The sequence below is a fragment of the Chrysochloris asiatica genome, unplaced genomic scaffold, assembly GCF_000296735.1.
Source record: "Chrysochloris asiatica unplaced genomic scaffold, ChrAsi1.0 scaffold00017, whole genome shotgun sequence".
In the NCBI taxonomy this organism is placed as follows: Eukaryota; Metazoa; Chordata; class Mammalia; order Afrosoricida; family Chrysochloridae; genus Chrysochloris; species Chrysochloris asiatica.
Window position 1 is genome coordinate 13,816,959 of NW_006408535.1, and position 23,066 is coordinate 13,840,024.

At 40.9% G+C, this 23,066-nt stretch overlaps 1 protein-coding gene across 1 annotated transcript in view; it reads left to right on the forward strand.

Moving 5' to 3' along the window:
- The first annotated feature begins 6,193 nt into the window (after positions 1 to 6,193).
- EGLN3 (egl-9 family hypoxia-inducible factor 3) overlaps positions 6,194 to 23,066 on the forward strand; it is a 31,685-nt gene continuing 14,812 nt past the window's right edge. Inside the window, exon 1 of the mRNA XM_006835359.1 lies at positions 6,194 to 6,612. Coding sequence (XP_006835422.1) covers positions 6,256 to 6,612 — 357 coding nt within the window. The 5' untranslated portion in view covers positions 6,194 to 6,255. The remainder of the gene's footprint in view (positions 6,613 to 23,066) is intronic.

Here is a 23,066-nt window from a genome sequence, read left to right on the forward strand (position 1 = left end):
TTCACAGTACCTAAATAAGGGGAACAGTAACACTAGGGAGGCACACACACTTTGAAGTAATCAAGGACGGCCTTTATCCAGGTAAACATTCAGAAGAGTCAGGAAAGGAGGAGGAATGGAAACAGGGAACACAGGGAGGAAGTGGAATAGTAATATTACTTTGTAGGGATTGCAATCAATGAGATGAAACAAAACATGTATGAATTGTTGAGTGGAAAACTGGTCTGTTCTGTGAATATTTACCCAGTTTACAATAAAAGGTTTTCGGTGTGTGTGTGTGTGTGTGTGTGTGTGTGTTTTAAAGATGACTTAAAGACAAATGCTTCTATACCAAGCAAGTGGCTCAAAATAATCTTGCTAAATTTAATATCTCTAATTTTGTCCTGCAATGTTATACTCACTGCATAGTCTTGAACAAGTTCCTCGGTTTCCCTGTGCCTCATTTTTGTAATCTTCATAATAGGGAATAATAATGGGTAGTATTAGAAGAATTAATATTTGTGAAGCCTTAAAAGCACAGTGCCTGGGATATATTGTCGCAAAGGTATTTGATAAATCAATAATTATGGAGACAAACTGCACATCTTTCTCCCCATTATCTCTTTTTCCCAAAGAGTAGCCAGGGGTGCAAACTACAGACCTTCTCATTAGTAGCTGAGCACTTAGTTAAGCGCTGCACCACCGAAGTTCCTTCAATTACCATACCCCACTGCCATAGAGTTGATTATAATGTACAGCATCCCTGTAGGGCAGACTAAAACTGTTCCATAGGGTTTCTGATTCTGTCAATCTACGGAAGCACACTACCTCATCTTTCTTATTTGGATCAACTGGTGATTTGAACCACCAAACTTTCAGTTAGACCATCACTTAATTCACCATGCCACCAGGGCTCCATTTCAATGACCAAATGACACAGCAATATCAGTGTTGAGCGCATAGTCAAAGATTTGAAAACAGCTATGTGAAACTAATACTCATCCACACATGCTCATAGCAGCCACAAGATGGAAACAACCAGATGTCCATGAATGGATGAATGGTTAAACTATAGCATATACATACACAATGGAATATTATTCCTCAATAAAATGGAATGGATCAATCTTAAAAACATTCAGTGAAAGAAGTCAGACACAAAAGGACACGTATACTTCTATTTACATGAAAAATCCAGATTAAGTAAATTTCCAGAGACAGAAGGTAGATTGGTTGTGGCCAGGGGCTGGGGACAATAGGGAGTAACTGTTTACTGGATACAGGATTTTATTATGGTGTGTTGAAAATGTTTTGGAACTAGATTTGAAAAAAACAAAAACCAAATAACCCATTGCCATGAAGTTGATTCAGACTCATGGAAACCCCATGTTTTAAAGAGTAGAACTAAGATCCTCAGAGCTTTCTTGGTTGCTATCTTTAAGGAAGCAGATCACTAAGACTTTCTATCAAGGCACCACTGAATGGCTTTGAACCCCAAAACTTTTGGTTAATAGTTGAGTGCATATCAGCAATCTGTTGGAACTAGATAAAAGTGGTGATTGCACAACCTTGTGAATGTACTAAATGCCATTGAATTTAGTCACCTTAAAATGGTTACTTTTATGTTGTTGCCATTATGTGCCGTCACGTTGGTTCTGACTCATAGCAACCCTGTGTAGAATTCCAGAGGAGCAACTGATGGCTTTGAACTGCCGACCTCGTGGTTAGCAGGCCAGTGCTTTTCCTATAGTGCTGTACTAGGACTCCCATTTGAAAGGACGTGAGTATGATGTCTTTGTTATAATGGAAAGGCAGAAGCACTCCAGGCTTCTTCTTCTGCTCACCAGAAAGTCCTTCAAGCAAAAACTCAAATTCACTTCCATTGAGTTGACTCCAATTTATAGCAACCCTACATAGGATTTCTGAGGCTGTAAGTCTTCATGGGAACAGAAAGTTTCCTCATTCTCCCATGTTTGAACTGTTGACCTTGGGATTAACAGTCTAACGCTTGTGCTTCTGTGCCACATCAGGCCTCCTAGAGACTCCTTAGCAAAGTTGCTTAATGTCTAGCCTCTCTGCTCTTTGACTTGAAGTTGGGTTAGATGACCATTTAGATCCTTTCCAAGGAGCCTTGGTGGTTCTTTAGGATAAGCACTGGACTGCTAACCATGAGGTTGGCAGTTCAGACTCACCAGCTCCTCCACAGGACAGCAGTGACACTTTCCACTCCGGTAAAGATTTACAGCCACAGAAACTCTATACAGGGTTGTTATGAGTTGGAATCAATTCAATGGCAGTGGGTGGGTGTGATCCTTGGCAGTTCAAATTGAAAGCCAAGAAATGTACCATCCTTTCTTCCAACCCTCTCATTCACATGCTTGAAAATTATTGTATCTGTATTGCTGATGCACACTGGAAAGCAATGTTTCTGTAATTAAATTGCAGGAAAGTTAATTTGGTCTAGTTATTAATATGAAAACATTTTAATATTCATGATGATTTCACAAATTAATGGACAAATCACTAAAACAAACACACTTTAACAATTAGTTTTAGATTTGCCACTTTGATGCTTAGACTCAGAGCCTGTTCATGGCTCCAGTCTGTCTGCCCGCCTGCGTAATCACACACTGATTTTTCCTAGTCATGGTGTCTCTCGCTCCTCTGCCAAAAGCAGGCTGGCAACCCCAAGCTGATTGGAAGGTCCTTGATTGATTAATCGGTACCTTTGCCAAGCAGAAATGGTGCTAACAAATTGAATTACTTTCTAAACTGCCCATGTTTTTCAACCAGAGTAATCTAGAGACGTTTAAGGCCAAGTAATCAGCAGAACTTGCTTTGACTCTTAACTCTAAGAAAGGGTCCTTTAAGATTTTTTTTTTCTCTTCCTGTTATAACTTTACTCTGAAATTGCTTAAATGTTATCTGAAGAGTAAGACAAACTGAGCCAGTCATAGGATTTAAAGTGAGGTCAAAATTTTCAGTAAGCATGGTGAGTATATGCTGTTGTCGCTAAGTGCATCTAATCGGTTTCGTTTCAAAGCGACCCTACATAGTGTTTCCGAGGAGCTGCTGGTGAGCTTGAACCACCGACGTTGCGGTTCAAACTGACCTTGCAGTCCAGCGCATTAGCCCACAGTGCCACTAGGTGGCTTAAAAAAGGTTGTGGGACAATTGAATGAAAAGATTGAAATTTTACCATGAACTTTTTGATGCCCTCTTATACTTCTCTGTCTTTTATTGGCTACTGAGTCCTTCAGGTTTCTTGTACTTGGTAAATTCTCTCATAAGTATTCCAAGGAATATCTACAAAGAACCTTCTGCTAGAAAAGTTTGGTCAGCTGTTGTTGTTGTATGACGTCGAGTCAGATCCAACTCATAGTGACCCTGTATAGGGTTTCCGAGAGTCGCTGGTGGGTTTGAACTATGGACCTTGTGGTTATTTGCCATTGCTCCATTTTTAATTCTAGCCCTATTCAGGATACTTACTCTGAGGTTTACAAAGTTTCTAAAGATACAGAAACTATAAGCCACTGCCTACCAGGGTCCACACTCATTACCCATAATAACCTTTGTAGATCACTAGAGTATTCTAAGCCAGTTTGGGCTATGAAGGGTTCAAGTAGAAGTGGAGAGAAGGGCTTTCTTCCCTTTTGTTACAGCACCCAATGGCCAATACACAGTTCCTCTAACTTTCACTTTAGGCCTCCCACTGCACACTCGGATAGCTTCATGACTAGATGGAAGGACTAACCTTAGAGACAAATATCCTGCCAGATGCCTCACGGCTATTCACAGGACACCGAGGCTCTGTGCTGGTTTAGACTCTTCTGTTCTCCTCCGTCCATCTTGCACACAAATCCTTTCTACAGACCGCCAGACAAGCCCAGACATGCCGAATGCCACATGGCTGTGGCTGTGGCTGTGGCTCAGGCTCAGACACCAGGTTCCCAGTCACTTTTTATTGGACACCTTCTATGTGCCAGGAGTCTTGGTGTGGCACTATAGGATAAGCTCTGGACTGCCAACAGCAAGATCGGTGGTTCATATCCACCAGCTGCTCCTCAGAAACCTTATACAGGGTCGCTACGCATCAGACCCCACTGGACAACACTTAATAACAACACTATGCACTAGGCAGTGGGGGTCATCAGGGAGCTCCCTAGGAATTTAGGTGGCATTTGCTGAATGTTGGCCAATTCAGATCTTTACCCTAAGGAGGTATTCCACCTGCTGAAATGTCCCACCAATGGCAAAAATTACTCACTGACCTGGCAGAGAACCTCCTCTCATAGTAACTAGAAGTTTCACCAGTTTCTTAAACACTGTACCATAGACTGTTCCTCCCCAACACCCCTCAGGTTTCTACTGGACCACCCACATCTGTCGGCTTTTGCCATTACACAGCGGTAGCATCTCTTCCCTAGTCTTCCTGGCTTAAATTTTACTCCAGTTCTCCTCCGTATTTTGTCCCTCACAAGCAAAGAGGAAAGAGTACTATTGGAAGGCAACCCAAAGTAAAAAAAAAACTGTAGGGGGCTAGGTACAAAAGAAAAGTTAGATGGAAAACTTGTGCATTCTTTTGTTCAACTTACATGAAGAACGTGAGCGTAAACTAGTGTGAAATGATAAAATACAAATACAATTTTGACTGTGCTTATGAAATTTCTACCCCCTGATTCTGAACCCTAGTGTTTGATAGACAAGAGGATCAGTAATACCTAAAGCACTCAGTTTACTTTTGGATAACTAGAAAAGTCTTCTGTGTGGTACTCATTGATCTGGGGTAACACAGTTAGTTGCATGTCAGAAAAAGTGAGAAAATGGGCCCAGAATCCAGTTGAATTTTTTTGAGGGTGTACCTATACTGACTGTTGTCAAATGATTCATTTTGAAAGTCAAATTTCAGAGCATCCTAGTTTAGTTAGAAATTTGAAAGATAAGCGCTTGAAAACATTCAGCAAATAAAGCATTTCCAGGAGTCAATCAGATACAACCCAGCAAGTATTTCTTCATTGTGCACCTTCTTCCTCACTAAAAATATAGAACCTTGCATATAGTATAGGTGATGTTCTTATGTTTCTCATAGAGACCTTGTAATGGGGTTTCTGAGTCTAAATCTTTACAGTGATAAAAAGCCTCATCTTTCTCCCATTGCACATAGATGTTGTAATGTTCAATCGAGTGGATTCTGACTCATAGCAATCCTGTATAGGATTTCCGGGGAGCGGCTGGTGGATTTGAACTGACAGCCTTGTGGTTCACCATACAGTATTTATCTTACAGCACCACACCAGCATACAATTGTATTGTTAAGTTAGTTAGTGGAGTTCGTTCAACTCAGCAACTCTGAGTTTCCGAGGCGGGAGTAGAAAGCCTCGTCTTTCTTCCTCAGAACGGCTGGCGGACTAGAACCTTGGACATTATGGTTCGCAGTCCAGTGCTTATGGATGCACTGCACACCCCCAGCACATAGTAGGGATTAGGGAAAAGTGAATGGTTTGTTTTAGTCAGAACTGGACTCCCCCCAGTGTGTCTGATTTGTGCTTCCTGGCTGGGATCAAACAGCAGAGGAACGTGGGATAAGGAATGCCATCATACAAAGTCACAATAAGACCATAATTAGTATGTATATGAGTTCCTGGGTTTATTATTTTATTCAAAAGTCTATGAGGTGATCAGCCCAGAATATAAACGGGTTCAAATGCTGTTGAACACATTTACATTTTTAGTGTCGGGATCCAAATTTTCAGGTTTGTTACGGGGTTTTAAGTAAAACAATATGCAAATCAAGATCATTCTAAAAATTCAATCAGTTCTTCAGTTCGCATCCACCAACCCGTGCTGGTGCAGAGCTCCCCCGGGATCCTTGGCCTTGAGGGCGGAGAAGGGGCGGGGAAAGGGAGCCAGGGGCAGTCCCGGAGGCGGGGCCTGTGACGCGCGGCTTTGGGTTGGCTCAGCCGCCGGACCTCAGCCTCTCTTGGTGTCGGACTACCACCGAGGTGGTTCCACATCTGCAAAAGGGGCTCTCCGACTCCTGGCCGGGTCAGTCTGGCACTGGGTCGTGGAGGCCCGCACAACTCCCTCTATTCGCTTGAACGGGACCTCAGTCCCCAGAGTTTCAAGCAACTTTCCCTTCTCCCTGGCGCAACGGTGGCTCGAGGACTGTGGCCGCGGCAGGTAGCTCAATTACCGGCACCTAGCCTTCCTGCGCGCTTAGATCGCTCAGTCCCAGGGTGCATACTGGGGGTCCCTGACCTCGACTCTGTGGGCGAGATGCCCCTGGGACATATCATGCGGCTGGATCTGGAGAAAATCGCCCTGGAGTACATCGTGCCCTGCCTGCACGAGGTCGGATTCTGCTACCTGGACAACTTCTTGGGCGAGGTAGTGGGTGACTGTGTCCTGGATCGCGTCAAGCAGCTGCACTGCAACGGGGCTCTGCGGGACGGCCAATTGGCCGGGCCGCGCACCGGCGTCTCCAAGCGGCACCTGCGGGGCGACCAGATCACGTGGATCGGGGGCAACGAGGAGGGCTGCGAGGCCATCAGCTTCCTCCTGTCCCTCATCGACAGGCTGGTCCTGTACTGCGGAAGTCGACTGGGCAAATACTACGTCAAGGAGAGGTCCAAGGTAGGACAGGCGGTGTGGGGGTCCAGCCACTACTGCGGCCAGCGAGCACTGGGGCCATTCCAGAGTTCGTTGTCTGCGGCTTTCTCGGAAGCTGCAAGCAAACTTTCGTTTTAAACCAAAAAGTCAGCCTGATTTGCCCCCCAGCTCTCCTGAGCAATGATTCATGTTAAGGGCTCAGGTGTGTAATTATAATGACCTTCTGTTGACATCAGAATAATGGGTCTGGTGGGTGGTACAAACTAGCTGTGGCTTTTGATCCCTTTTTAAGAGATAGGGTTTTTCAAATATTTAAACAAGAGAAAGAATATTAGAAGCATTGTGTATGTTCCATACACGCGTGTATTCACCTTAAGTGCCTTCTTTAAAGTCATCTAATATTCTCTTTCATTGTGTTCACAAGGCATCCACAAAAACACTCTTAGAAAGTTCAGGAGACAGTTGTAATCTTGCAGTGTAGAAGCTAATCTGTGGGATTTGAACAGCAATTGTGGGAAGAGTCTGGCATGTGAAAGGGTAGAACTCATCTATAAAAAGTACAGAATCCATTCCTAGTCACATCTGAGTACTTACCTGTAGCTGATTAGACCCAGAACACTGTAAGATCACCATCTACTAGCTTTAGAAATCATTTCCTAGTGTTCCACTCAACACCACCACCTTCCTTTTCCTAACTATGCATTTAGGTTAAATCCAGGAATGAATTAGTCAAGTACAACTGGAACGAAAAACGATGTTGCTAATGTTTTTTTGTTCATTAGCGGAAAGTGGTTCCCTAGTTGGTGATTCATTTTGGAGATATATGCAGGTAGACTGGCAGAAATAATGGGAGTGTGTAGGTCACATCTATATATTATTTGCTCACATCTACGCTTAGCTACTCAGTGTTCCTTCAAATGATAACAGCCCATTTTTCCAGGGGACAATTCTGAGTGATTTCTGTGTTTTTTATTATGATCTAATGAAGAGGAATTCAGAAGTATAGGAATCTTTTACTAAAACACAGTGAGGCAAAGCATACGAGCCATGAGAGGGAAATGAACATTCACCTTTGTACTATTCTTTAAAAATCCATGTTGTTGTTAAGTGCCATTGAGTCAGTTCCCACTAGGAGCCACCCTCCAAGGAGCAGTTGGTGGGTTTGACCTGCCAATTTTATGGTTCACAATCCAGTCCTGATCCTACAGTGCCACACCAAGAGTCCCCAAAATACATGTTGTTGTTGTTAAGTGCTGTTGAGTCTGTTCCGACCCATAGCCACCCTGTGTAGGGTTTCTAAGGAGAGGCTGGTGAGCTTGTGGCTCAAACCAACTTTGCAGTCCAGCTCATTAACCTACAGCGCCACACCAGGACTCCCAAAATATATGCAGTGTTTCTCAATTCTAGATCAATTATGTGATAAAACAAGTCTTTGTTGACTCATTTGTCCCATAAGCTCCAAGGAGTGCTCTTAATCAAGGACAAGCCTAAAGAATGGAAATGTATAGGAGTGGAAGGGTCAATGTTAGTGAATGAAAGAGTGGAGAAATAGATCGCTGTACATCTTTCATGCTAGAAAGATTTAGAATATCCAAAAATATTATTAATAATCAAATGTAAATATAGTAAATCGTTTTTGAGTAAATTGCTGCTTTCTAAATTTTACTTTGGTTGGGGAAATTTGGAGTTGGCTGAACTCAGAAGTTTGTCGCTCTTCTTCTATCATTTTAATGGTGAATTGTTGTTGTTAGGTGCTGTCAAGTCGGTTCTGACTCATAGCGACCCTGTATAGTATTTCCAAGGAGCAGCTGCTGAGTTTGAACTGCCGACCTTGTGGTTCAAACTGATTTGTCTCTTGCATAGCTTGATTTTTGTACCAAACAACCTTATCTGTCGCCTGGGATGGATGAGCTTCAGCACAGCAGAGGTGCTTCAACTTGGCAGAACAAGATGGCTTCTTATCAGTTTAAAAATTTTCACTTTTATCTCACATGCTATGAAGTTTCCTCCCAGTATTCTAGGAGCAGTAACCAGAATTGGAAGAAAGAGGTCACTAACATTTTGAACTTTTCTTATTTACCTTTGATTTAATGGATTAGGGGATAGAGTTTCAGACTAGACTTTAACTCAACAAATTGAATTAAAAGTAAGGGAAAACATTTCTAGATATGATTCTTTATTAATGGTTATCTTCTGAGTAGAAAAAGGAATTTTGCAATTAAAACGTTCAGCAATTGAGTTTAATTAAAGGCAGAAAATTCATCTTGTCCACTGAAAGAGATGGGCTTGAGCAACATGAACCCATACCTAGATCTCCAACTTTCCTATGGCTGTTTTGGCACAAAGTTCCTCATTCCTGCCCTTCAGACAATCAGCTCTAGACTGGAATATTCCCTGACTGACTAAAACCAGATGTTGTAGCAGGCTTGAGAAAACAATGATAATATATCTATAAAGTCTGATTTGCTTATTTCAAGAAGTCTCCTTAGTGATGCCTTGGGGCCTTGGGTCTCTTGCTTGAAGCTTTTTATTTAAGTATTATAGAAACCCATTCTAAATTTCCATATGATTTACATTAGCCCCACCTTCACTTACCTTCTTTAATCACTTCTCTTTCCTCAGCCACACCTGTTTCCCAAAGTAGTCACCAGCCCTGTTTCCTGCTGCACCCTCAAATAGGTTTCAGTAAAAGCTAAAATTTTCAAAGGAAGACCTTGTAAATTTATTTTTAAATTTTATGTATAACTGTTTATTATGGAAGTTTTCAAATATACGTAAGTGTAGAGTGACTAGCCCAATGATTGTCCATCTCCCAGTTTCAACATTTGCCAATATATGCACCTATTTTAGAACAAATGTTTTTTCGTTATATTTTTAGTTTCTTGGGGTTATGCTTATTTGTTAATGCATCCACGTTAATGAAATACATTTTGGTGTTTGATGGACCTTGGAAAGTCATTAAAAAATGTAATGATACTGTTTATGTCAGGGAAGCAATAGAAAAGGCTCTGTGAATAAATCAAGTATACCAGCCTGGAACTCAGATGAAATTGTGGATGAGTGTGGAAAGAGATGTTAGAGACTTCCTACCCACTCACCCACCCCCAATAAAAAGAAAAGAAAAATGTTGTTATTGTAGGAATTTATCTACCTCCATTTTGTTGGAAGAATCCAAGGGTGCTGAAGACGAGGGAAAAGCTGTTTCCTATAATGTACAGCAGGATGGCGCCCCCTAACTTCAAGCATGATTATTGCTTTCAGGCTATCAAAGGATTTCTTATCTGTTACTCTCTTGGAGAACTGAGACCACATCCAAGATAAATATTGGTCATAATTTGTTCCTTTTGCTTTGCCTGCCTAGATTTTGAAAATGGCTGTTTTCCAAAGAACGTGCAATTTCTAGAACTAAAAGTACTTCTGCTTAAAGCAGCTCGCCATAGACTCACTAATTTGACTTTTTGACATTTTCTACCCCTAGATACAAATGAACTAACATAATGATAACCACCTTTTATAGGGAGCTCTTCTGGTGTCGTGGGTTATGGGATGGTCTGATAACTGCCAGGGCAGCAGTTCGAATCCACCAACTGCTCCTCAGGAGAAAGATGAGACTTTCTGCTTCCATAAACATGTACAGCCTCAGAAACCCTGTATAGGATCGCTAATGGTCTATACTGTTTTACATCACACACCCCTCACCCCCACTACCACCAGCTTTCATTGAGTGCTTTACTTTGTGTCTGGAACTGTGCTAATCGCTTTACAAATACTGTCTTACCAAATAGTCAACAAATAGGGTAATTAAATAATTTGCCCTAACAAGTAGCAGTTTATCACAGGGTTTAGCGGCTTGGACTTGGAATTACTAACTCTGTCATTTGTGACTTTAGGAAAATTGCTTAGTTTTCATCAAGTTTTCAAACGAGGGCTAATGATATTTTAAATCTTTTTTTTTTTTTGTGGGGGGTATTAAATAAATATTAATATTCGCTAATTAAATAATATACATAAAATTCTTAGCAGAATTCTGAGCCTTCATAAATGTTTTATGGGTGAGATTTAGGTTATAACCCAGTTCTGACTAACTGCTGAATCTCTTGTTCTGGAGTACTTTTAGACTATGGGGTTGTGAGGCAGGGGCGTATTACCCAATACGTGAGCTAAGTATGTGCTTAGGGCATCAGTAAAACAGGGGTATCAGCTGTACACAGCAGAGGCTCCTAGATGCCAAGCAGACAGGACACAGGAACAGTGAGTGCTTTCTCTTTTGCATCCAGTAGCTGCTATTTGCATTTAGAAAGGAGCTGCATATGGACCACTTACATACACACACACACAATATAGATATAATACACATATCCCATTCAAATTTGTGAGTAAGTAGAGGAGGCAACGGCACCAGAGATTTTCAATGTGTAAGGCCCTCAGAGGCCTTCATCTGGCCTATTGTGAGAGTTGTTGTATGAATAACTTTGTCTCCCTTTGAAAAAACAATACAGAGGAATGATGAACTAGCAAAAAGTTTATGAATTAAAAAAAAAAAAAATGACAATTAAAATAAAAAGACTTGTTAAGTTCCTCTGTTGTTGACTATTAAATTTGGACCCACCCTTCTTTTTGAAGGAAGGAGTATTGATTCTTAATGGAGCTTGTCTAAGTGGTTGCAAGCTACTTTAATCAAAAATGGGGTAATGTACTGCAAAGATCAAGTTCTCTCTTAGGACCCAATAGCAGAAGGCTGGAGCTGGGATCTGGGAATGAGAGATTCATTAGCATCCAGCACAGCTCCTGTGAGAGCCCTTTTGTCTGGAGTTTTATGGCCTCCTTCCTTATATCTCTCTGTCCTTTTTATTTCTTCTCTCACCTTTCAATCTCCAGCTTTGTCTGCTTTTCTATCACATGGCTAAAGATGGATGCCCTATAATTGTTGTTGTTAGGTGCCATTCAGTCGGTACTGCCTCCTAGCGACCTTATGCACAACAGAATGAAACACTGCCCGATCCTGGGCCAACTTCACAATCGTTGCCATGCTTGAGCCCATTGATGCTGCCACTTTGCCAATCAATCTCACTGGGGTCTTCCTCTTTTTCTCTGACCCTCCACCTTACCAAACATGACATCCTTCTCCAGTGACTGGTCCCTCCTGACAATATGTCCAAAGTATGAGAGACAAAGTTTGGCCATTCTGGCCTCCAAGGAGCACTCTGGCTGCACTTCTTCCAACACAGACCTATTGGTTCTTTTTGTGGCCCATGGCACTTTCTATAATGGCTACCCTATAATGGCAGCCATAGCCTTCAGCTCTAGACAGCAGACACTTTGTTAAACTTTCCAGAATCCCTGTTTTTTATTCCTTGAGAGAAAGTCTGATTGGCTAATTTTGTATCCTGAGTCCTATCACCTTGGGTGGGATAGGGTGGGAGAGTAGTGCATGTAGAATCACACGTCATAAATATTTATGCTGCTCAGACCCAGGAGGTACAGAGGAACAGTTCTGAGAGAACCTGAAGTGTGAAAATCACACCGAAGAAATACTTTGTAGAATACAGCATCTAATAGTGAAGCAAGTCTCTCCAGGGATGAATTTTCTTAATGTTCTGTCAATTTTGTTGAATGACACTTGGGAACAAAGAAGGTAGTTGTGTGTGTGTGTGTGTGTGTGTGTGCTCAATTTGTAATCCCTTTTGCTCAATTTTGGGCCATTCTACCACACTTTAAGGAGTTGTGCTGGCATAATGGGTTATGAACTGGGCTGTTAACTGCAAGGTCAGTATTTCGAATGTACCAGTTGCTCCATGGGAGAAAGATGAGACTTTCTGCTCTCAAAAAGATTTACTGCCTCAGAAACCCTATACAGTGGCCCACCACCACCACCACCACAATTTACCTGTGTAGGGAAAGCAGGGAATCTCAATTAAATGTGCTCCTTCCCTCTGCCTGGCACTGTGCCGACCTGCACATGGATAGGGAGACGGAAGTTGAAAGTGATTATAAGGCTTCTGGGGAGGAAGTAAGCTGAGTGTGGTGAGAGAGCTGTAGTTGTCACTGAGTGTTACTTTCTCTCTATCTGATTATACAGCCCACTTGTACACTCAGTAGTTGTTGTTGGCTCCCTTCTTTGGATTTTCTCATTTTTTATTTTACTTTAAATGAGGTGACAGAATGTTCCTGGTACAAGTTTTAGAGTTGAAGTATCTCAGAAATCACACCTGTCCCATCCCTCAAGCATTCAGCAATTCCTAGATGGTTTTTATTTTGGGGGAAATAATGTCTTGAGCAGAATCTTGAAATAAGCTTGGGATACGTACTAGGGCTTTGGACAAATACCAAACAAACAAGTTGCCTTTAAATTGATACTGATTAGTGGTGACCCATGTATTTCAGAAGCAGAATTGTGCTTTGAAGGCAATGACCTTCTGAGGCACCTCTGGGTAAATTTGATCAGCCAACCTACTAATTAACTGACTACACCAGGGATACCATTGTTGTTTTTAAGTACTGTTGAGTCAGTTTCGACTCATAGCAACCCTGAGTAGAGTTTTGAGGAGCAGCTGGTGAGTTAGAACTGCCGACCTTATGGTGTAAAGTCCAGTGCTTATCCTACAGCACTGCACCAAGACTCCATTGGGCCTTTCATGCGAGGGATTGCACTGCCTGGGGCTGTACAGTGAGTCCGTTGGACAGGTGGGAACTGGGCAGTAGGTAGATTCTTCTGCTTCACTATTCTATTTGGGAGTCTCAAATGCCATTGTGACTTAAAAATCAAATTAGGTAGTCAACCTGTGCATTCAGTTTTGGGGTATCAAAAATGATGTCTCGACCGTAATTCACTGAAGCAAAATTTCTAAGTTCTCTGTTTCTGTCTGGAAAAACTACCAATGTTGTAGGTAAAGGTGGGGTCAATTCTTCTACATCTATAATGGGGAGAGCACACCTGAGAAGCCTCTCCAAGCACCCCAGCATCAAAAGCAGCTCATCCACAGGCCAGGTGCTCTCAGTCTGACTGTGCCTTTGTCTTTGCTCACCTTTGTGGCATTGCATAAGTTGAGTGACTTTGACCTGGCCCACAAGCTGAAGGAGACGGAGACTATGGAGATGGCTAGGCTTTGTTCATTATTTTAGCCTCAGACTTGGTAATTCCTTTGTAGCAACACTTTGTAGCTGTTCACTAACATTGCTCTAAGAAATGGTTGTCACTTTTCTCTAGTATTTGTCAACGGCACATGCTCTGTCTGTAATGATGGTTCAGATATGTTCTGCTGGGCCACTGCCAGGGGTGCCCAGCGGGTAGCTGAATCCAGAGGCACTGGAACTGTAAATACAACAGACAAATCATTTTATGATGCCAGACTAAGGAATTCAGCTTTGGCAGATTGCCAGGAGCCGTTGATTTGGCTTGTATTCAGAGCTCATGAGCTTGTTTGCCAAGTGAGATTAGCTAGTTTGGTTAATTATACATAGAATTTGTACCCGTTTTCCTTGATCCTTTCAGTTTTAAACTGGTATGGCACTAAACCTTAATTTTGTAATTCTTTAGATACTAATTTGTAGGTGAGTTTTTCTTCTCACTTTTCTTGAGCCACATAGTGACTGAGTGTATGAAGTTGTCCATAAGCACTGGACTGCTAACTGCAAGGTCAGCTGTTCAAATCCACTAGCCACTCTTCTGAAATCCTACACAGGGTCGCTGAGTCAGAACCAAGTCGATGGCACTTAACAAAAACCACCTTAAACAAAAGGAGCCTGGTGATACAGTGGTTAAGTGCTTGGCTGTTAATTGAAAGGTCAGTGGTTTGAACCCGATAGTTACTCCATGGGAGAAAGATGTGGCAGTCAGCTTCTGTAAAGATTACAGACTTGGAAACCCTATGAGGCAGTACTACATTGTTCTACAGGGTCGAATGAGTCATAATTGACTTGATGGCAACTGGTTTTGGTTTCTTTATTTTTTTGGTTACCTTAACCAAATCCTTTTTGTAGAGATCCCTGAGTTTACAGCTGTGTAATGCAGACTTTCAGATCTTGTATTGGTTTACTTCAGTACCTATTTACTGAGTGTCCTCGGTGTTCAGTACAATGACAGTACCTCCTATCAAAAAGCCAACTTTTGATTCTTTATTGTTGTTGTTAAGTGCCTTCGAGTCAGGTTTGACTCATGGTCACCCTGTATAGGGTTTCTGAGGAGCAGCTGGTGGGTTTGAATTGTGACCTTGTGGTTCACGGTCTAGTGCTGAACCTACACTTCCACACCAGGAGTTAAATAATACAGTGATTAATATTACTTAAGTTCTAGAGCAAGAGTGCCTATTTCATAGGAAATATTATTTTGTCTCTTCCAAAATGAATCCAAAATCATGACTATTACCATACCACAATATTTCCAAAATACATAGAACCAAATACTATATAAGATGATTTGACAGTGGGCAGAAGACAAATGGAAAATTGCATAGCAGGTGTCATCGGCAGTAGGGGAACTTGAAGTTGTTTTCAGGAGAATCGTCTTCTCTTTGAGACTTGCTTGGAAGTTGGTGTTAAGTGCCGTCAAGTCAGTTGGAAGTAGTGAAGATATATTGTTGAAGACATTCTGCATATCTTGAGCTCATTCTGTGTTCTCCAGACACACAGAAACTCAAAAAGATTCTGTGACTTTTCCCATTCTCTTCTCTTTTCTACTCATCTATGTAGTCAACTTGGAAGGGACTATTACTCAGAGTCCTGGTGTGGCACTGTAGGATAAGCACTGGACTGCTAGCTGCAAGGTCGACAGCTCAAAAGCACCAGTCACTCCTCAGAAACCCTATAAAAGAAAGGTTGCCATGAGTTGGAAGCAGCTTGATGGAACCTAACAGCATTCCTCAGCAATCTCAATACATCGTATAAAATTAAAAACAAGCCTTTCTTTCCTTCTGTCTTCTCTCTCTTTCTTCTAATGGCTTCTTTCTTACTCATATTTGTTTTGCAGGTTAATTGGAATGGTTGGAGTAGACAAACAATTTTTACAAATATATTTAGAATATAAAATATTGTAAAACCTAAGCAGGAGCATGTGACATTTGTCGTCAAAATTTGGCCTATTGTATTGTTTTAGTTTTATTTTTAGGTTCACTGTGGAATCTCAAGTTTTTTTTTTTTAAACTAAAATTTGTTTCCCTTCCTTTCCTTATAGGTAGAAATCCTTGAGGAGAGAAGTATTTAAAAGAGACTTAACTTTAAACATAAATCACCTGCCTTCTAATTTCCAGTACTTGTTTAATACATGCTTCCTTCCCGGTATGGCGCTGGTAAGTTAATATGCCAGACTGCAAAGCCCTTTGAACTGCAAGGTTGTCAGTTCAAGCTCACCAGCTGCTCCTCAGAAACCCTATACAGGGTTGCTATGGGTCAGAACTGACTCGCTGGCACTTCACAACAACATCACCCTGCTTTTTCCAGACTATGTTGTTGTTAAGTGCTGTCGAGGGTTTCTGAGGAGCAGCTGGTGCATTTGAACTACCTACTCTTTTCCAGACTATGTTGTTAAGTGCCGTCGAGTAGGTTCCGACCCATAGTGACCCTGTACAGGGTTTCCTAGGAGCGGCTGGTGAGCTTGAGCCGCCGACTTTGCAGTTCAAACGCCTTTGCTGTCTGGCGCATTAACCCACAGCGCCATACCGGGAAGGAGGTCCCAAACCCAATCCTAATCATATTATTTTCATGCTTAATAAATACAGACAGAAAACATCAGCTTCTCTCCCTGTTGCCTGTGTATACTTTGACAAACTTCTTGATATGGTACTTAAGCCTCTTCACATCTGATCCCGAACTATCTTTCTACACTTATCTCCCATCCACTCACCAAATTAACCAGTGCTGTGCATTAATTCCACCCCACCTCCTGCCTTTTAAGTCATTCCAATCATTTAGGGTGAAGCCTTTCACAGAAACTTGGTTTTATCACAGATTCGCTGTGGTTCTTAAAGAGCCATCAGCTGCTGGCAGCCACTACTCCCCCTGGGGACATATGTAAATGCATAGCCTTGTTCCTCTCTCCAAACCTGTGGTGTGTAGCTGACTCATAATGACCCTATAAGAGTAGAATTTGCCCCTAGGGTTTCCTTGGCTGTAATCTTTATGAGAGCATATCCGCCAGGTCTCCCCAACCCCGTAAGCCACTGGGTGGATGACCTACTGACCTTTCAATAAAAAGTTAAGTGCTTAACAGTTGAGCCACCAGAGCTTCTTTCCCAAACCTATTGATTAAGAAACTCACAAGCTCTCTAGGTAATTCTCTGTATGCTCAAGTTTGAGAACCAATGAAGGAACATTAATGAATAAGTTAATTAACAAAGAGTCAGGGGTTAAACAGGGATGAGGCTGTACTCATAAATCTTTCTGTAATCTTTGTGTTAGCCCCCAAATCCAAGTTTTATCAGTTGATTATATCTGAATGTATGCATTGGTGTGGCACTGTGTTAATGCACTGGACTGCAAAGTCGGTTTGAACCTCAAGGTCGGAGGTTCAAGCTCACTGGCAGCTCCTCGGAAACCCTGTGCAGGGTCGCTGTGGGTCAGAACTGACTTGACGGTACTTAGCAACAACAGATAAACATGCAAGTAAATTTTGGTTCATTTGAGAAATTGTTGAGAAAAACCCACCTTGGGTTATATAAACACACCCATATATATTTTATATAACTTTTGTTGATACCAGTAAACTTAATTTTTCAGAAACAGCAACTGGAGTACAATTTGGAACTTGTTCCCGCCTGTTGTGTTGAGTAGTTGTTAATGACTGTAGGGTGTTGTTCCCTGACTAGTCTTGTAGATGCTGCACTTGGAAAACACCTGAAGAATGAGAACATCAGAGGGATTTTGGCTGACCATAAATTGGAAAATATTCCTTGTGAACAGATCATTCTCTCAGTATTGAGCATTAATTACATGCTTGTATCTGTATCTGTCTTAGTAATTCCGAATACTTCACAGAAACCTAAGATGGTCTCTGGCCCTCTCTCTGGTGTCCAAGGAAAAGATAAGAGGGGAGATGTAAAAAGACTGCAGTATGGGGCTCTTACTTTTTTACAAAATTGACTAACTAATCCACTTGATAGGTTTCAAAAGTTTCATTAGGTAAAGATGGGAGCTGGGCTCCGCTTGCCTTTTCCCACTTAGACACCAGGACTTGGATTTCCCACTTAAGGGTTAGCCATAAGAAACACCTGAAAATCCTTGTTGCATTATCTTGGATTTGAAGGGAGACAATTTCATTGGTGATCCTTCTGGAAAGTATAGGACCTCTGCAGTTATCAAAAATTTTTTTCTAATATTTTAGAAACCACTGTTTCAAACCATGGGTTTTGAACTCTGGCTCACTTCTGAGTTCTGTAATGTCTAATAACTTATCTTTCTGACTCTGCTTTGACTGTTATAAAGTGGAGCTTATATCTTCTGCCTTGAAGAAATATGGGGACAATTAGATGACACGACTCAGAGTCAGGAGTGTCTATTTCTAGTCTCTTTCCATTAGCCATTATAGTTTGTATATTTCTATCAGTAGAACCACTTTACATTTCTACCCCTCTAACAAATCTCCATTGTCAAAAAGAACATTTCAAGATCTATTTTGAAATACAATGTTGTTTGTGATAGATTCATATCTATGGGCCTACAGGGAAGACCATTAATACCACTATTATTCAAATGTATGCACCTATCACTAAAGCCAGTGATGATGAAATTGAAGAATTCTACCAACTTCTTCAGTCTGAAATTCATTAAACATGTAATCAAGATGTATTGATAATCACTGGTGAGTGGAATGCAAAGGTTGGAAACAAAGACGGAAAGAGCAGTAGTTGGAAAATACGGCCTTGATGACAGAAATGATGATAGAGATCAAATGATAGAATTTTGCAAGACCAACGATATATTCATTGCAAATACGGTTTTTAAACAACACAGATACACATGGACCTCACCAGATGGAATATCCAGAAATCAAATTGAGTAAATCTGTAGGGAGAAACAGTGATGAATTCTGTCTCATCAGCGCCAACTGTAGATCAGACTATCAATTGCTCATATGCAGTTTTAGGCTAAAGCTGAAGGAAAGGAAAAACTCCATGAGAGCCAAAATAGGACCTTGAACATATTTCACCTGAATGTAGAGACCATATCAAAAAAAGATTTGATGGATTAGACACTAATGACAAAAGACCAGAAGAGTTGTGGATGACATCAAGAATATCATGCAGGAAGAAAGCAAAAGATCATTAAAAAGACAAGAAAGAAATAAAAGACCAACATGGATGTCAGAAGAAACTCTAAAACTTGCTCTTCAGTGTACAGATGCTAAAGCAATTGGAAGAAATGAGGAGGTAAAAGAGCGGAACAAAAATTTCAAATGGCAGCTCAAGAAGACACAATCAAATCTTATAATGAAATGTGCAAAGACCTCGAGCTAGAAAACCAAAAGGAAAGCACTGTGCTCAGTATTTCTCAAGCTCACAGAACTGAAGAAAAAATGCAAATGTCTACTTGCCATATTGAAGGATTCTCTGGGCAAATTATTGAATGATGCAGAAAGCATCAAAGAAGATGGAAGGCATACAAAGAGGTACTGTACAAAAAAGAAATGGTTGTTCAGCCATTTCAAGAAGTAGCATATGATCAAGAACCAGTGGAACTGAAGGAAGAAGTCAATCTGCACAGAAGACATCCGTGAAAAACAAGGCTCCAGGATTTGATGGAATACAAATTGAAGTCTTTCAACAAACTGATGAAGCACTGGAGATGCTTACTCTATGTCAAGACATTTGGAAGACAGCTACCTAACTGACCAACTGGAAGAGATCTATTACGTGTGCTCATTCCAAAGATAGGTGCCCCAGTAGAATGCAGGGGTCATCAAACAGCATCATAACTATTGTGTGGAAGTAAAATGTTGCTGAAGATAATTCAAAAACAGCTACACAGAACATCAACAGTGAACTGCCAAAAATTCAAGCTAGATTCAGAAGAGTTTGTGGAACAAAGGATATCATTGCTGACATCAATTGGTTCTTGGTTGAAAGCAGAGAATACCAGAGGAACGTTTACGTATGCTTTATTGACGATGCAGAGGCTTTTGATTGTGTGGTCCTGACATGCTGTGGACAACACTGCGAAGAATGGGTATTCCAGAACACTTAATTGTGCTTGAGGTACCTGTACATAGTTCAAGAAACAGTTATTAGACGAGAACAAGAGGATGCGGAATGATTTAATTTCAGGAAAGTTGTGTGTCTGGGTTGTATCCTTTCACCATACTTATTTAATCTGTATGCTGCAAATAATCTGAGAAGCTGGATTATATGAAGATGAATGTGGTATTAGGTTTAGAGGAAGACTCATTAACAACCTGTGATATGCAGATGATACAACCTTGTGTGATGAAAACCAAAAGAACTTAAAATAGTGTTGACAATAAAAGACTACAGCCTTCAGTATAGATTGCACCCCAATGTAAAAAAACAAAGATCCTCACAACTGGACCAATAAATAACATCATGGTAAGTAGAGAAAAGATACACGTTGTCAATGTCTATTTGACTTGGATCCACAATCAGCACTCATGGAAGCAGCAGTCAAAAAATCCAGTGAAGTATTGCTTTAAGCAAATCTACTGCACAAGATCTCTTTCAAGTGTTAGAGAGCAAAGATACCATTTTAAGGACTGAGGTGAGTGTAACCCAAGCTATGGTATTTTCAGTCACCTCACATGCAGGTGAAAGCTGGACAGTGAGTAAAGAAGACCATAGAAGAATTAATGCTTTTGAGTTATGGTGTTGGAGCAGAATATTGAAAGTACCATGGATTGCCAGAAAAACTAACAGATTTGTATTGGAAGAAGTGTAATCAGAGTTCTATTTAGAAACCAGTATGGCAAGACTTCATCTCTCATATTTTGGACATGTATCCAGAGAAGGGTACCATGCATGGTAAAGTGGATGGTCAGTGAAAAACAGGAAGACCCCCCAACGAGATGAATTGGCAGCAGCAATGGGCTCATGCATAACAATTGTGAAGACAGCTTAATGCAGAACAGGGCAGTGTGTTTGTTCTGTTGTGCATACGGTTGCTATGAGTCAGAGCCGGTTGCTATGAGTCAGAGCCGACTCCCGTGCACCTAATATTGACACCAGAGTAAACCACAGTAGTTCTCTATGCACTGATTTCAGGTAGTTCCCAACTTACAACGTGGTTCTGTTCCAATGACTCTGTCTTAAATCAATTCTGATGTCAGTTGCACATGTCTTTGTTTATTTTTGGTTTCATTATTACTGCCTTCTATTGTCAGTATCTTGATATAGCAGATCTTTGTTTGTCTTTGGGCATTGAAAACAACATAGAAGCTTACAAATACTTGTATATACATACACATAAAAAATGCACAAATCAATTGCAATGGTAACTCCACTTATGGAAGGTTCTGGATTCTCCCTGGGAATGGGGATGGGATTTTCAGTAAGGAAATTATTGAGAGTTGTCTGTATGGCCCTCTTCTTTTTTTCTGAATACATTTTGTGGTTAACATCTCACTAGTTCCTGAATTTGCCTATTGACTCTAGCAATGAGATTACTGTTTGTGTTCCTGGTTTCATGTCCCTAATTTAGTGTAGAAAAACTCGACACTGCTAACCACAAGGTCAGTGGTTCAAACCCAGCAGCTGCTCCTTGGAAACCCTATCAGGGTTGCTGTGAATCCAAACTAACTCAAAGGCATTTAACAGAAACAATCTTTTCAGTATAAAATTTTTTGACAACTTCTTCCTCTTGCAACTTGTCCAACTCATTCCTGAAGTTTTATGCAGCTATTCCATCAGCACTTCCTGCTTTAAACTCATGCTTTGGAAGCGAAATCTGCATTTGAAGCCAGGAAGCCAACTCTAGTTAGCATGAAAGTGCTCACAGTGGGCTTCTGGCTGTTCCTTTATTCCTTTACAGTTTCAAAATGGCTTTGTGCTTTTATTTGAATCATCAGTAAACTCGGAAACCTTCTTCTATATTTGGTCTTCTGTCCAGATCTCTAGTAGCTTCTCCAACTTGTGGACTGGCCCTTCCCTCTTCTTAGTTAAAATTGATCTTCAACCCATTGCACTTTAAAAAAACAAAACCGAATCCTATACTTAATTTATAATTCATAATTGTCTAACTGATTGAACGAGGCTGCCCTTCCTTGGGCTATTTTAATGACTTTCTTTTCACTATCATCAACCTTAATGATCTTCATCTTTATACCCATGTTTAGAGCCTTCTTCACTTTCCTTTTTGGCATAGAACTTTCAATGATGTGACTTCTTTTGTTAGATAAATTGTTGGGGCTAGAAACAGTGTAGACGTTACAGTAGAGAAACTTGAACTTCAAATGCACAATTTATGCTTCTTGTGGTACAAAATGCTAAATAAGATCTTGCTATAGAGTGTGGTGCTGTGGGATAAAACACTGGACCACAAGGTCGGTTTGAACCACAAGGTTGACAGTTCAAACTCACCAGCTGCTCCTTGGACACTCTATACAGGGTCACTGTGAGTCAGAATTGACTCGACAACACTTAACAACAACATAGGCCTGGTCTACAATGAAGTCAGAGTTGTAATGACCATTAGGTCATTGCCAGCTGCTCCTTGGAAACCGTATAAAGGGTCGCTATGGGTCGGAATTGACTCAATGGCACTTAACACCAACAACAAATTCTATGCTGAGTTGCTGTGTGTCATTTCTTTCATTCAGCAGATAATGAGACTTCAAAGAGTTCCTAGAAAATGGAATTTCAAGAAATGGATTGTTTCCACAAAGTTTTTGAAGCTCCAAGTGCTATAATGCAAATGTAAAAATAAGCTCTTTTGTTGTTGATCACTGCCCTATAGTCAGCTCCAATTCTTGCCAATCACATGCACAACTGGTCTTCCTTCTCAGTCTCTATTAGTCTAGAAGCATGGCTGAAACTACAGATAGCACGGCTTCCCATTTCAGAGCAACACGCAGACCACCATTGTATGACAAAATGACAGGTGGGTGGTAAATATAAGACCTAGTTTTCTAGAAAGTTCTTTAACTTAATTTTATTCCAGCATACTGACAGTGTTTTAAGTTAATAAACTTAAAATCCATTGAGGATTCCAGGAAAAGTGTTTTCCAGGTTTCTTCTTATCTTAAGTGATTCAAGGCATTTTCCATGATATACTTAGATTAGTAATATATATATATATATACATATACACATATTCATATTATTGTGTTAAGTGCCATTAACTCAGTTCCGACTCATAGTGATCCTGTATAGGGTTTTTGAGGAGCGGCTGGTGAGTTTGAACTGCCAACCTTGTGGTTCAAACCAACCTTGTGGTCCAGCACATTATCCTGTAGTTCTACACCAGAACTCCATACTCATATTAGCCCTTAATAAAGTCTTGACTCTCCAATTGTTTTGGAACTTTCAAGAACGTTAGGATTA